This window comes from Pteropus alecto, unplaced genomic scaffold (genome assembly GCF_000325575.1).
Source record: "Pteropus alecto unplaced genomic scaffold, ASM32557v1 scaffold204, whole genome shotgun sequence".
NCBI classification, from domain to species: domain Eukaryota; kingdom Metazoa; phylum Chordata; class Mammalia; order Chiroptera; family Pteropodidae; genus Pteropus; species Pteropus alecto.
Window position 1 is genome coordinate 226,300 of NW_006435766.1, and position 14,336 is coordinate 240,635.

The 14,336-nt window shown below is 38.4% G+C and overlaps 1 protein-coding gene across 5 annotated transcripts in view; it reads right to left on the reverse strand.

Annotated features, from left to right (window-relative positions):
• The window catches only part of NRP1 (neuropilin 1), a 132,449-nt gene that overhangs the window by 37,176 nt on the left and 80,937 nt on the right, over positions 1–14,336 (reverse strand). For all 5 annotated transcript variants that reach the window (XM_006911363.2, XM_015588937.1, XM_006911362.2 and 2 more), the window contains exons 7-8: positions 4,081–4,236; positions 858–1,002 (exon numbers count right to left, since the gene is read on the reverse strand). In XM_006911363.2, the coding sequence (XP_006911425.1) occupies positions 858–1,002; positions 4,081–4,236 (301 nt within the window). The remainder of the gene's footprint in view (positions 1–857; positions 1,003–4,080; positions 4,237–14,336) is intronic.

Below are 14,336 nucleotides of genomic sequence, written 5' to 3' on the forward strand. Positions count from 1 at the left end.
GCTATTGTGCTGAGTGAAGTAAGTCAGACAGAGAAAGACAAATACCATATGAGTTCACTTACAAGTGAAATCTAAAGAACGAAATAAACGAACAAACAGAAACAAATTCAAAGATTCAGAGAACATTTTGATGGTTGCCAGATGGGAATTGGTGAAAAAAAGGAAAGGATTAAAAAGTACAAAATGGTAGTTACAAAATAGTTATGAGGATGTAAAGTATAGCATAAGGAATATAGTTAATAATATAGTAATAACTATGTATGATGTCAGATGGGTACCAGATTTATTGAGGTGATCACTTTGTAAGTTATATAAATGTCTAATCAGCATGTTGTACACCTGAAACTAATATAATATTGCATGTTAACTGTATTTTAAAAATAAAAAAATTTAAAAAATGATAAAGCAGATGGAGAACATTCCACACGCCGTGTTACTGTAAATCTACTAAGTACCCATCAGTGTGCCCAGAACCCAGGAGACAGGGACAAAAGGCACGGCACTTGTCTTCGTAGAGCTTACAGTCTTGTGGGAAGGCACCACTTCACAAATGTCTACCACATGCCAGCCTGTGCTAAGTACTTTATATCTATGAGCTTATCCTTTATGACAACAGCCCTGAGCGGTGTACACGATTATGACTGTTTTCAGGTGAGATAATTAAAGCTTTGAGAGGTAGTAAATTGCCCATATAAGATTGTGAGTACTACAAGTAGAATTTAACTCACATTTGTCTAAATTCAAAGCATATGCTTTTGACTACCAAATGAAAATGACCACATTTATACAAAATGACTCTCCCTATATTTAAAAGTTTATATAAATCAAAACTAGGCAATCTTCTAGCTGGAGCTTACCTGTTATCTTGCAGCCATACACTTCAAACCTCAAAGATATGCCAGTTTCCCACGTCACAGGTTTGATTCGGACAAATCGAGTTATCAGTGGTTTGGGGAAAATTCCAAACACAACATCTGTGGGGTTGGTGTTTCCCTGAAAGATCTATATAAAACAAAGAAGAGCTTTTTAACAACAGACGTTTGGGATTGAAAACAAACCTCAAAAAATGTTTTCACAGATACATGTGAAAATTATTTATAATTTCAGCATTGACTATCCACGTTGATGTGGTGTTAATAACTTGTCATGTTGTTTTCCAAATGACGGCAATCAGAAAGAATCATCTCTAAGACAGAATGTTGTCCTAATCGATTCAATTTTCAGAGACGATAGAGCCTCCCAAAGCAGTTACAATGATAACATTTGTTAAAGAATATATGCTATTATCTAAAAGAGTAAGAATTATTAACTTTATCATAAGAACCTACAGATAGCTATAGACATTTCATGGGAACTTTCACTATTTTACTTTTCCAGGAAGCCCCCGAAGGCATGCTTTTTGAGTTCAGTTCAAGGTCTGGCTTTTTGAAAATTCTAGGTTATGTTCCCAGCTATAGCACTAGGTCAAGTAGCTTTTTCCCTTTTGACTCTATTTCTTGATGAAAGATCTTTTCCTTAACATTAATTAATGACATTAGTCTTTTTTAGTTATTGGTAAAATTATGTTTTACTGGTTAAAATGAAAACTGAGCAATAAATGATATGTAACTGGGAATGAGCTTTTTCCAGTGCTTCTGCTTCTAGTTTTAAAAATGAGTCATTTCTTTTTTTCTAAGAAAGATGAGGCAATGTAACTGCAAGGGTAATGAACGCCAGTCACGAACCAGTCGCCCACAAGTGGGCCGTGTTCTCTAGCAAGATCTCCGAGGAGTGGAGACTGTGTCACTGTGGAACACTCTGGTGAAACTGAAAAGCTTCACTTTCCTGGATTTCACTTCAGCCATAGATTTGGGACAGCCATGTAAAAGTAACATACCTCCATGATAGCCTTGTGTGCGGGCACTCTGCTTCTCATACAGCCAGACCATACTCCCCCGTCTCAAGTTGTATAACTAGAGATTACTGGGCCCATGAGAGGCATGGAGAATCCTCCCCATGTAGAGGAGAACCACAGTTTCCCAAGGCTTGTTCTTCCCCTGGGAGAAGGGGCTTGTAAAAGTCAGGATGGTGTCTTTACTTCATTTAGTTCAAGCGGCCTGCACAATTGAAGGGGGTCAAATGCTTTATAAAGTCGGCCGTTAGCCTGATCCCTCTCTCTCTGGGAAACAATCTGTGTGGGAGCATTTTTGTGTGACAAAGAATAATGGGTAGCTGCCAGAGGGAATGGAGTCCCAAACCATGGTGCCAAAGGGTTGGCAAGTCACTTCAGGGAGAGCCTGGCCGTCTGTTGAGAGCGCTGCATGTGCCAACATCTGGCTCACACAGAGGAAATTTTATATTTGCCGAAAACCACGTAAGGACACACTGTGGTTGGCCCAAGGCTGCTCTTGCTGAGGTATGGCCAACACTCCCTGAGGAAAGTAGGAAAGAGGGCAGAGGGCAGTGGCTGAAAAACTCCATAGTACAGAGAAATGCAGAGTGGCTGATGACAACTAAAGTCCAGGTGGGTGTTTGGGTTTCTTTTAGGTTCAGTGAAAGTGCTCAGATGCCAGGCCTTTATCCTTGCTGAATCATTATTCTTTCTGCCTCCTACTCTGAAAGCCCTTTGTGTGCCAGGGTGTTCTTGATAGTGGAGCTAGAGCGAGCTTTGTGCATTGTCGGGCACGCCCTCAGAACCTGTGTGTGCTCTCTGACATCCCATTCTGGGTCATGTGGATAATCGATGGAAAATGGCTACAGAGAATGTCTTGGAGAAGTAACACTTATTTTTTAAAGAAAGGGCTAAAGGTCTGGGGCCAGTTCTACCCATTCTTTCTGTTTGTTGGTGTGTCCTTGGCATTAGTAGTTTATTTTTTTTGCGGGGGGTGGGGGGAGTGGGAGTGGTTCTTTTTTTGAAATTAAAGCATGTCTTCAAAAAACTACTCCAAAACAAGAATAAGCCTCATGAACCTCAGGATCAAATTTACTTGCTTAACCACCATGAATGTTGACAATGAGGGTTTTCGTCCCCAGGTAGAGGATTGATTTCATGTCCTCTCAGGCTAGACAGTGGCCCTGAACTTGCCTGTCCACAGAACTTTTTCCCACAAAGCAGCTGCACACCTATATCCACTTCAATCTTGCCTCCTCTAAACAAGAGTAGGGAGCTTTGCAGCTCATCAGAGGGAATCAAGAGTTTTCTTACTTCACACCCAGAAGGCTTTTCTCAGTTCCAGACCCAGGAGAAAGTCAAGGCCATGAATTCTTGAAAAAGAGACAAGGACATGTTAACTGACCTCTTCCTGAACCCGAGATTTCAAGTTACCTGGATCTTTGCCACTATCCTTATCAATTCCCTATGTTTTACTCAGCCCACAGGGCAAACTTTGATTTTGAGGAAACAGCAAGTATGAGCTATCAGAAATCTTTTGATTACTAAATTGGAGCAAGCATAACTTCAAATAAACAGGCAGGCTGAGAAAAAACATCTCAGTTCCAAACGGTTTAGGGCAGAACCCCGAGTGCAGGGCACGGTTGTCTGGCTTCCTTGGTTGAAAGCAGTGAGGAGGTGGCATGTAAGTCCTATAATCCGAGGGAACATGAGAGACTACCTTACTTCTATTTATTCTCACAGAAGCAGCCGGACACACTTGTAAATTAGTTTGTGAGCCACAGAGGGTAGATGAAAGAAACTTTTCTAAAACCAGCCTGTTACAGACAGGAAGAAAGAATGAAATCAATGAAAGAGAATGAAGAAACACAGTGTTAAAAAATAAACAAAAAATCTAGCCCTAAGATTCTAAGAGGACAGTGTTTTTCTTATGCCTGGTTTGTGTCCCTGTGGGAAGTATAAAGTGATTCTTGATTGTGACACTTAATTTGGCTGGTATTGACTTTTCCTGGACACATCCGTGTAATTTGCTTTTGGCTTCTGGATCTGGGAACATGAGACCCCTTGGTCAGATTTAAACCTCTAATTGCACTTTTCATTTTAAATCAATTCAAAAATAAAACCAGGCCAGGGAGATAGCTCCCAAACAAATAAAATTGTTTGTCAATTTTAAAGACTAAATTGCATGAGGGGGTGGCAGCCAAACTTACAACAGGTCTATTTCCTTCCTTTAGGGTGATCCAGTCCTCCCCATTGGAGCTGACATCTATTCTGTACGTCTTGACGTAGTATTTCTTCTTGGTTTCCTTTGAAATGGCTCCCTGTGTTCCGATGGCAGTGACAAAGCGCAGAAAGCCCAAATCCACCTGCAAGACAATATATGCCTGGTCAGTTGCTCATTCTGCACCACCATTTCCCGGAGCGTCTCTCCCCGTGGGCTCCACAATATAGTTTCCTTCCACTAGGGCTCAATGGACCCTAATTCCATCTGGCATCAACAACCCCAACTTCCAATTCCATTCCAGATATGATAAGACAGCAATTGCCTTGGGTTGGCAATTCCCAGGAGATCTTTCTCATTGCTGTACCAAAATTGCGTGATCTCTAGTACAAAAGAGAAAACTGAGTTCAATATCATGTTGCTGTGTTTTCTGAGAGATTAAAAATACTCTCCAAATAGCCATTAATATATGTCATTTTACCAATAGAAAATCAAGACAAGATAAACATAGATATTAGATACTGGAGAGGCCTGGATTGGAACTCAAGTCTAACACGGTCCTATTTCCCATCACTCTTTAGCATCCTACCTCCTTCTCAATAGGATGCAGACTGAAACAATACTGACTTTGAAAGCACTGTGCGCGTTGTGGTTTGGGAAATGAACCCTCGAGTTGTTCCTACAAAGATATGATATGGGTGAGAAGGACAAAGATCTAAGCATCAGTCGCTCCAGGTTCTAGTACTGGCTCTGCCATTAGCTAGCTGTTGAACCACTTCATCTTCAGGCTTCCAGTTCTTCGTTTTAAAACGAAGAAGTTGGACTAGATCACCTGGAAGGCCCCCATTTAGCTCTGACTTCCTATGATTCCATGTTTTCAGTAAAGTAAAATAGCTTTTTTCTTTAACTATTTTTATTTCCATCATTAAGAACCAAGAATGATCTTAAAACAAAAGCTGTTACTAGTTTCTATATATTCGAAATATATTCTGTTTCCTATTATGGACAATTTGATTATTCCCATCAAATTATTTCCCTGTATTTATTGTACCCTCTATTTATTGTATGTCTGTATAATACAGAAACTTTAAAGAAATGAAAAACAAATATATGGCAAATGTTTTTAAAAGGACATAGAAAGTAATTGCGTAATATCAACTGATAAACATTTACAAGATATTTCAACAGTATATTCATTATTAAGAGGCAAGAGAATGCCATTTTCTCTAAAAACATCAATAAAAGCCAAAAAACAAAAACACAAACATAATTTCTGAATCCTGCTTTCCAGTTACTACATGACCCAACCCAATTTTCAAAAAACAATATTTCAATTAACCCTCTAGTGCCCATAGGCCATGAACATCTAAAGAATTTCCATTTTATGCATAGACTGCCTCATGAAGAATGACTCCTGAAGAATTTCTTTCATAATTTGCTTTTTCCTAAAGGCCTTTGGAATAATTAAATTGACATGTTGCCAGTTCCTTCAAAACTGAACCAACAGTTATATCCAGGAAAACCGGCAATATCCCTGGCACATAGAAGCCAATTTGAAATTACACAATTCAAAAATAGGAGATTTCATCTAGAAAAGAAGGGAGTACCATTCAAGGTAAAACAATCTTTAGTCCATTTAACTGATTTTAAAGATGTAAAATCTATTCTCTGAATGCTTTTACCAGATTTAAGAAAAAAAAATGCAAGATTTTAGTAGAAACTAATATTTTAGGATAATAACGGTTGATGTTTTCAATTTTAATTTAACAAATACTTATTTACCCAACACATTTTTTATGGAGTACGTAAAATCTGCATTTCTTTCAAAAGTGAACCATGATACTTTGTATGAATTTGTGCACAAATTTCAAAAAAGGGAGACAATCCAGGTTTACTAGATTTAGCAAGTGAAAATACAAGATGTTCGGTCAAATTTGAATTTCAGAAAAACAACAAATATTTTTAGTATAAGCATGTCCTATGCAACATATGGGACATACTAACAACTGGGTCATTGCTTACTCAAAATCCAAATTTAACTGACTGGGCATTCTGTATGTTATCTAGCAAGTCTAAATCTTACTCAGTTCCAGGCAAATAATCAGATAATTTTAAGTTGCTGCAAAAACTCTGATTTCCTAATGCTGCAATCTGAAAGTTAATGGGTGTTCTGGAAATGGCTGCGCTGAACAATTTCAATTGTTTTTAAAAGCTCTCAGAACACTTAGAGTTTTACTCACTGTCCACTGAGTCATGCCCAATGCCATAGTCCCTTTCAAGCTGAAGGGCCCTTAAAAATCTTGACAACCAAGGGAGCATGAAGCAGAGCTATTTAAATAAACTCTTCTTGTCAAACTTACAAATGGCTCTGCAGTTTGGAAACGATTGAATTCCCAAGAGTATATATTCAGCTTTGGCTGATTTGAAATAACTCTAGAACTTCACTCCCTGGCTGTCCTTTTCCTGCTTTTCAAATTTTGTTTTTAGGATAAAGTTTTGTTACCAGGTAGGAAAGAAGTTAACTGGTGGCCACCTAGAAGAATTCTAGGCACTAGAAACAGTTGATGTAAAAGGAAGAAGCAATTTGCTGGAATTAACAAGGGACCCAACACCAGAGGCGTCCAAGGTCCCAGACAGAAAGGCCCCAAAAGCGTATGCATGAATCACTTATAAAAAAGAAAATATATTTTCTTTTCTCAGTGGCAATGAAATGCATTAGCAACCTCCCCTTGTAATTGCATAAAGTCTCCTGCTGTGCTTTAACTCTGCAGATTCTCTTATTTACCACACTGGGATACTTGACATTTCATTTCATTTTTCTTCCTAACATTACTGCCACTGGGTTTAGTAATGATGAATGACAACCTCACAATATGACTAAAGCTGGGAACCATTGCAATTAAAATTGGAAGGTTACCCAGAACTCTAACAAGACACAGCCTCCCCAGCACTGTGGGAACTCTCACTGTCAAGGCTGGGGAAGCTCTTTTAAGTCCATTCTCCCTGGGCACCTGAGGAGAATGCCCTAACAGAGACCCTCCTGTGCCTGATTGTTTGGGAGGCGAGACACAGCCTTCCACCTCAGAAGTGCCACTGATCACACCGATGGTGTCTGTGTCAGGAGATTCAGAAGGACTGCAAGCCTGTGTGTATACCTTTCTCACGGGTGAAGCCGTCCCTGCCAATCATGTCACTGTCCTCTGTTTACCTTTTTAATCTCACCTGCTGCGTCTATTCCCCTCCAACCATATCTTTCTTCTAGATCTATTAAAATATTTGTTATGCCTAACACAAGAGAAGCCTTTTCTGCCTGCCTTCCTTGTGTAAAGTTCTCTCGGCTTAATCATTTCCTCTTTGTTGACAACAAGTGACTTTTTCCTTTTTCTGGTCTGCTGGGCAGAGTAAGTCACTTTTTACCCCAGAATATTAAGTCATAGCTCATGTCTCCGTTATTAAATCCATCATGTGTTTTTGCTCTACCTCCATCCAGACTTTTATGATTTCTTTTAGGGAATATCTGCTTTCCTATATGGTAAAGTAATAAAATGCCTGCTGAAAATTCATAAGATGCAGAAAAGATTAGAGAAGAAAATAAAATCTCCATAAGACCAACATTAGGAAATAACCACTGATAATAGCCTTCCAGACTTTTTCTTATGCAAAATACATGTGAATATTGTGTGTATGTTTTGTTATTATAAAAATGAGGTGCTATTACCTCTATGTTTGATAACCAGCTTTTTGTTTAGTTTTATGAATGTATTTCTAAGACAAAATATTTTTCTACATTATCGTTTTTCATTGGCTTCACAGTATTTTGTAGTATAGTTATAGCGTAATCTATTTAATCGGGCTGCTATCCGTGAACATCGGTACTCAATTTGATTGACATTCATTCAGCGGACATATAATTCTGCTTATCTGCTAAGTTCTGCATTAAGTGGTGAGGATATAAAGAGCAGTAAGGGAGTGGGAAGCACACACACATGATTACAGAATGGGGCAATGTGCATAAAGTGCGATGCAGCACAAAGGAAGGAATCAACACCTTACCAGAGAATTGGAGGTAGGGAGATTAGAGACATTTTACAGCTGACTTTGATGTCTAAGATACATATTTAAGGATACACAGTAGGAGTTTGCAAGTGTGTGCAAAGGGAAAGAATGTTCCAGGAAGAAGGAGGAGCAGGAAGTGCAGAGGCAAGGAGAAGGAAACGAATGAATGAGATGACAGACACTAAATAGTCTATCATGTTTCCTCACCTTCTATAGACATTTGTCAAGAAATGTATTGATCTCTAAAGAATATTGTGCTCTGGTAATTTTAAAGCCAAAATAATCAGTTGTCATGAAAAACATTCAAAATCAGCCATGATCATCCTCTTGGTTTAGCTTTTTGAATTATGATGAGCTCTCGTCAACCTCACATTCTAACAGACAAGTTTGGCGACTCAAGACAGGCAGCTGGAAAGACAAAGATACAATCCAGAGCAGTTCTATATAATGCCACCCCTCTGTGCTTTGAGGGTTCATTGTCCTAACAATACTTCCTTTCTTTCTATAAAAATTCAGACACACAATAACCATAATTAAATAACCTGCTTTCCCTAAATCCAATCAGCTATGCTCCAATCACTGTTTTCTTATTTTGAAAGAACATCATTATTTCACAGCTGCTTTATTTTTAATTAAAAGATGGATGTGATTTCACAACTGAGTTTGTTGTACTTCTGTTTAACATTAAGGGTAATGGTGAGGGGGTGTGATGATGTGTGGGGGTATGCACAGAGCCGAACATCAAATGCATTCACTAAAATTGTTGAATGTTTCACTCCATGTGTGTGTGACACACATAAACATCTGGTACTTATCTGATGGTATGGAGATTATTTTATAGAAGTTTATCAAACTACTATTGAGTGGCCTCTCTTTGAGCTGGCTTATGTAGCACAACCAGCAGAAGTGACCCAATATGACATCTTGTTTCCAATATAAATATAAAAGACTAATAGCGCTGGTAGGATGTCTACCTACATCTTGCTTTTATTGTGCTCCACATACAAAGAGAAGACATTACTAGGCAACAGATAAAGAAGAGGAAGTTCTGACTTTTATTTTGGGGAAGAGGCACACTAGTAGAAGAAAACAGCTGTCCTCATCCACTTCTAGCGGGCAGGGGATGGCATCCCAGGAGCTCCTTGGGGTGACAGTCGCCAATGGTGTGGATTTTAATCATGCTCCTGACTTGCTTTCTGTCGTAAGATGGCTACAGTTATAAACCACATGCACTTTACGGCCATGGCATTGTTTTAGTAATGACAGGAAACACATTCCCTAGATAAAGAGAAGCCAGGAGAGGCCCACATTTTACTAAGAATCACTTGAAGACAGAGACCTGGTTTTAGCATTGTGTAGTAAATCACATAGCAAACCTTTGCAAACTGCTGGTTGAACACCAGCATGCAGCCTCTAAGCCATGAAATGAATATTGTTGCTTCCTATAATAATATATAACCAGCTATTGGTAATGCCATAATGTGGAAAACCTCATTTCTGAAATGAAAATCTGTCTTGCTCAATAAAATACTGCCCAGTTAGATTGGCAAGAGAGCGTTTACCAGTTTTTAACAGTTTCAAGGCAGGTCAATGCAAAAGCCTGAAAAAATAAAGGACAAAGAACTGAAGTCTGATTAAAAACAGGAAAAATATTTTTTGGTTTGGGGGCAGTGTGTCAGATTTTTTTTTAGAGCATCTCTGATGACTCAAAGAGCTGTTTAACTCATCACTAGACTCTACAACTCTACAAGCTAAAGAAAATATTTTTGAGCAATTGTCTCACTTCCTTAGATAACACACGTTTTCTGGTAGAGCCCAAGCATTTGAACATAAGTGCCATTCTAGGATCTGTGGGCTTAATTCACAGCACCTGACCATTGTTTTCCTTAACTTAAAATCTTGAACTTTTTATACTTACCAATTAGAATATAACCACTTTATACTCGGTGATATAATTATCTATATCTCTTATGTATTTTTCACTATTACTGTATTACATAGAAGAAAATACTAATGGCTAAAATTACTACAATTAATAGAAAATTCAAGAGAAGCATTATATTAAGGGCTAACTATACATACGCTATCTCTTTCTATTCCCATAACAGTCATAAAAGGAGGTTTTATGGGCAAAGCAACCGAGGAAGAAAGTAATGTATGTGCCTCACTCAGAGTCACATAACCTAGCAGTGACTGAGCCAGGACTTACCCCATATCAGATCTGTGGCCCATGCATGAACCACCACATCTATGCTGTTCCCCAAATTATGTCGTAAAAAGCACACTCATAGAAAAATAATTTAGAATGTCTTAGTAAACAATAATTAAATTTTATAGTTATCCTTTTTAGAAATTAAATATTTTTGCATAATTATAGAGAATATGAAACCATTATGATTACTTTTGACTATTAGTTTAAAATTTACACTGGCTACTGGAAAGCAAAACTTTGCAAATGATTTAGTTATGTTGTTGAAAAACAAGATGGTAATGATGGATCATTTTTAACAAGAGATAATGAGGAAACATTTACAGTGCTAGTAAAGAATTAAACTACTCAAGTATTAGAACACTGCAATGCAGGAAGGACCTTACCAATGTCCTTTTCTGGTTTTAATTGCCTGAATTAATCATTTTTTCCTAGTTAAATTAAGGCAAAGCATTTTCCTGTGTGGAAAAAGATTAGTGGTTGCAACAAATCTATGCTGATAGTAAAACAATCCCAAGTGAACGAACAGATGAATTTTCCTATTAGAAGACATGAGCCAACCAGCTAGCATAACATTAGATAAGGCCGTAACAGATGCGGTGGAAAGTCTGGCTTCCCTGACTGCCACTGTACTTATGGCAAAAGAACAACAAGGAAAGGGACAAAAAAATGAAGTCCCCAGGGCTGACCTTTGTCTTTTTGGTTGATAAAAAGAGAAAATGTTTGTGTCTGTTTTGCTGTGTCTGGATGCATGGCACATTCTCTCACTCTCATATTATTTTTTATTTTTTTGCATAAATCAGAAGCAACTAATTAAAAAAATATTTAATTCTGATATAGTCTTTGAACTGGAGTTCCATCTGGTTCTGTTTGAATAGTAAAATCTGCTGTAGTTGTTAAAATTGGCAAGCAGCATTGGCAAAAAGAAATAAAAGGGACTCCGTGTGGCAGGTTAATACTATAGCATTTCAACTAGACATTTCCAGAATCCAGATACTCTAATTACTCCAATATGAACACCATAAATATGGAATGTGAAGAAGAAGAACGCTGCTCTAGGATGGAGACGCCACCTCTGGTCTCCATTTCCTCGGTGTGATAGGCACAGCATCAGGCTGTGGAAGACCTTTGGTTTGGGAGCAGTGCACGGGACTGTGACACCTGCCGGAAAATAATCAGCTTAATTTATGAAACATACTTAAGACAAATATGAGCCCAGTATCTTCACATACTCTATGTAAAACCTGAGGGTTTTTTTTTTTTTCCGTTCCTTATTTTCTAGAACACATATAATTTTGTTCATAAAAATGAGACAAATATCCCATTTTAATTCTTATGAGAAATCTAGACATCGGGACACTCTATATTCTGATGGCAAAGGAGGAGAATAATTGGGGTTTCTACAGACTCTGAGATACAAGCAATCAGAATCTAAGTCAATTTGAAACTGCTCCGTAGAGTTAAAAAGTAAGGCTAGTTAAATCCTTATGCTTTAAAAAAAAAAGGCTGTTTTACATTTTTTAGACATACATTGACTGACCTATGAACTCATTTCTTCTTTAAAAAGTGGTATTTTGCTTCAATACCGGGTGAACGTGCAGACAGGTCCTCTGAAACCTTTAACAGCTTGGTCAAGAAGATGCCATTTAAATGGCCCCCTTTTCCAACTAGAATACTCAGGAGCTACTGCTGGGCAGTGAAAGACTCAGGGACTTAAGACTTTTAATTAACATTTTTTGAATTCTTATTTTTAAGTTGCATTAACTTTAAAACTCGAGCCTAATCCTTTGATTTGGGAAGAGAACTACTCAGAACATACCAAATGTAATCCCTAGAAACTTGAATTTACCTTACAAACTCTGTAGTAAATATTGCTTAATTGGAACTTCTTAAGAGAGAAAACTAAGTATGCTACGGTTTTAAAAAAGAAATTGTAACCTGCCTTAAATATATGTAAACACGATGTAGGTTTCCTGGTCAAATGCCTCATAGGGAAGTTTCAGCATGTGCTCTTGCTAGATGGGTTTGCTCAGCAATGATTTTGTGAGCGTCTCCTACATGGAGGGCACAGGCTGGCACAGGCTGTTCTGCCGTAACTCTTGATTCCATACATTAACTGTCTATGTGTAATACCCATGAAATCTAGGACAGTGCTCTCTAAAGGGTCGGAATTGTGTAGCGTAGGTAGGCATGTGCAAGCTGACTGGTCAAGTGGTAGTGTCCCAGCAGACCACAGGTGTGTGGCTCTAGATGGTCTGTAAGCGATTGTGTGTTCAGACCTCTGGGTCCAATAATGGAAGAATGGATAAAGGATGGTCTGGATCACAACCACTTTAAAATATAGTAGCGGAATCTGTTATCTCTGCACATAATTTCAACAGGACTGTATTAGGTACATGTTGTTGTTGTTATTAAAAACATTTGGGGGCAAGCAGTAAACTAATAAACAAAGTCAGGGTGAGTGATCGCACAGATGAGTCTTAAATCTCAAATGGTACTTCACACACTGTAGCTGCTTAAACTGAGTATGTGAAATTAAACTGAAGGACAAGTGTCCAGATAAAAACATTTAATCCATGAAATTCAACAGACCTTTATTGTATGCCAGGCTCTGGAAGCAAGCAGGCCTATATGGAAATAGTGATAATATAAGACTAAAAGAAAAAGTGTCACCATGGCCACGGATGAGGTATTTCAGGATTCAGAAGAAGGAACAATTACTTGTGGAAGGGAAAGAATAGGCTTTATGGAAAAGAGGTCATTTGAATCACTCAAACTAGACCTCGTAGTATAAGACAATATTTTGCTGAAGAAGGGGCCAGGGTTGATGAGCTAAAGGCAGAAGGAACAGGGAAAAAAAATCACACCCAACTGCTTACATTTCAAAATATCTAATATGATAAATATTTTCCTTCTAACATCTCTTGGTAAAATTCCTTTAGAGAGCAAGATTCAGTGTCCTCCCCTCCCCACCCCTACACATACCATCCTCTGTGTGGGCCTCCATGTGGTCTACAGTTCTGGCCAGGAAGTGCTTGGTTAGTGACAGAAAGACACGTAAATCTTATTGGTAATTAAGCTTTAAACTCATGACTGTGCATCGCAGTGCTGAGGTAATTCCACTAGAATGTGTGCTTTCTCTGCCTCTGGAACCCAAGCTTTCCTGAAAATGAGACCCAAACCTCAAGCTGCTTGAGTCAGAGGCTCCTCTCCAGCCTAATGGCACACTCCTACCCTAAGTTTGCATCTACATTTAAAGAAAACATTTCAGTGAAATAGTATAAAAACTGGGTGATGCTTTCTTTAGGGGTCCACACTGCTGTTGAAATCATACCATTTGCTTCTCAAACATTTAATGAGAAGGCAATGAGTTCAGAGCATGAGCTTATTATAATGGTGGGTATTTTTGTTTCTAATATCCGTTGCACTGTGGAAGGATGTTGGTGATTGGCAATTATTCATTTATAACACAAAAAAGTGCTAGATCTTGAGTGAAAGAAAAAGAAGGTTACCAGATCCTTGCCCTCTAGTCAGTGAGGGAAAAAGTCAAGTAAACAATAAATCTCAATACAGAGTGAACAGACTGCATTAAAAATACTCTATGAATTCTAATGAATTCTAGGAGTACAGGGGAAAAAATTGGGGTGATAAAGGAAGCATGTGGCAGCAAAAAGGCACAGGCCCCAGGACTACCTCTGAGGCTTTAACATTAAAGAGTGACCTGGAAAATGTTAAGCAAGTTAATTAGCCATTCCAGCTTTAGTCTCCCCCTCTCGCCAACAAAAATACCAATGCTTAGCCCGTTCCCTTACTTCTCATGGTTATTATGAGGTTCATAATGATGCATTTGTACACACATTAACCATAAGAATGTGACCCTAATATTTTTGTCCCTTAGTCATTTGGGTAATTGGAATGTGTATGGGTGTATGTGCGCACGCGCGCGTGTGTGTGTGTGTAGGTTTGCCTGTAGCACCCAG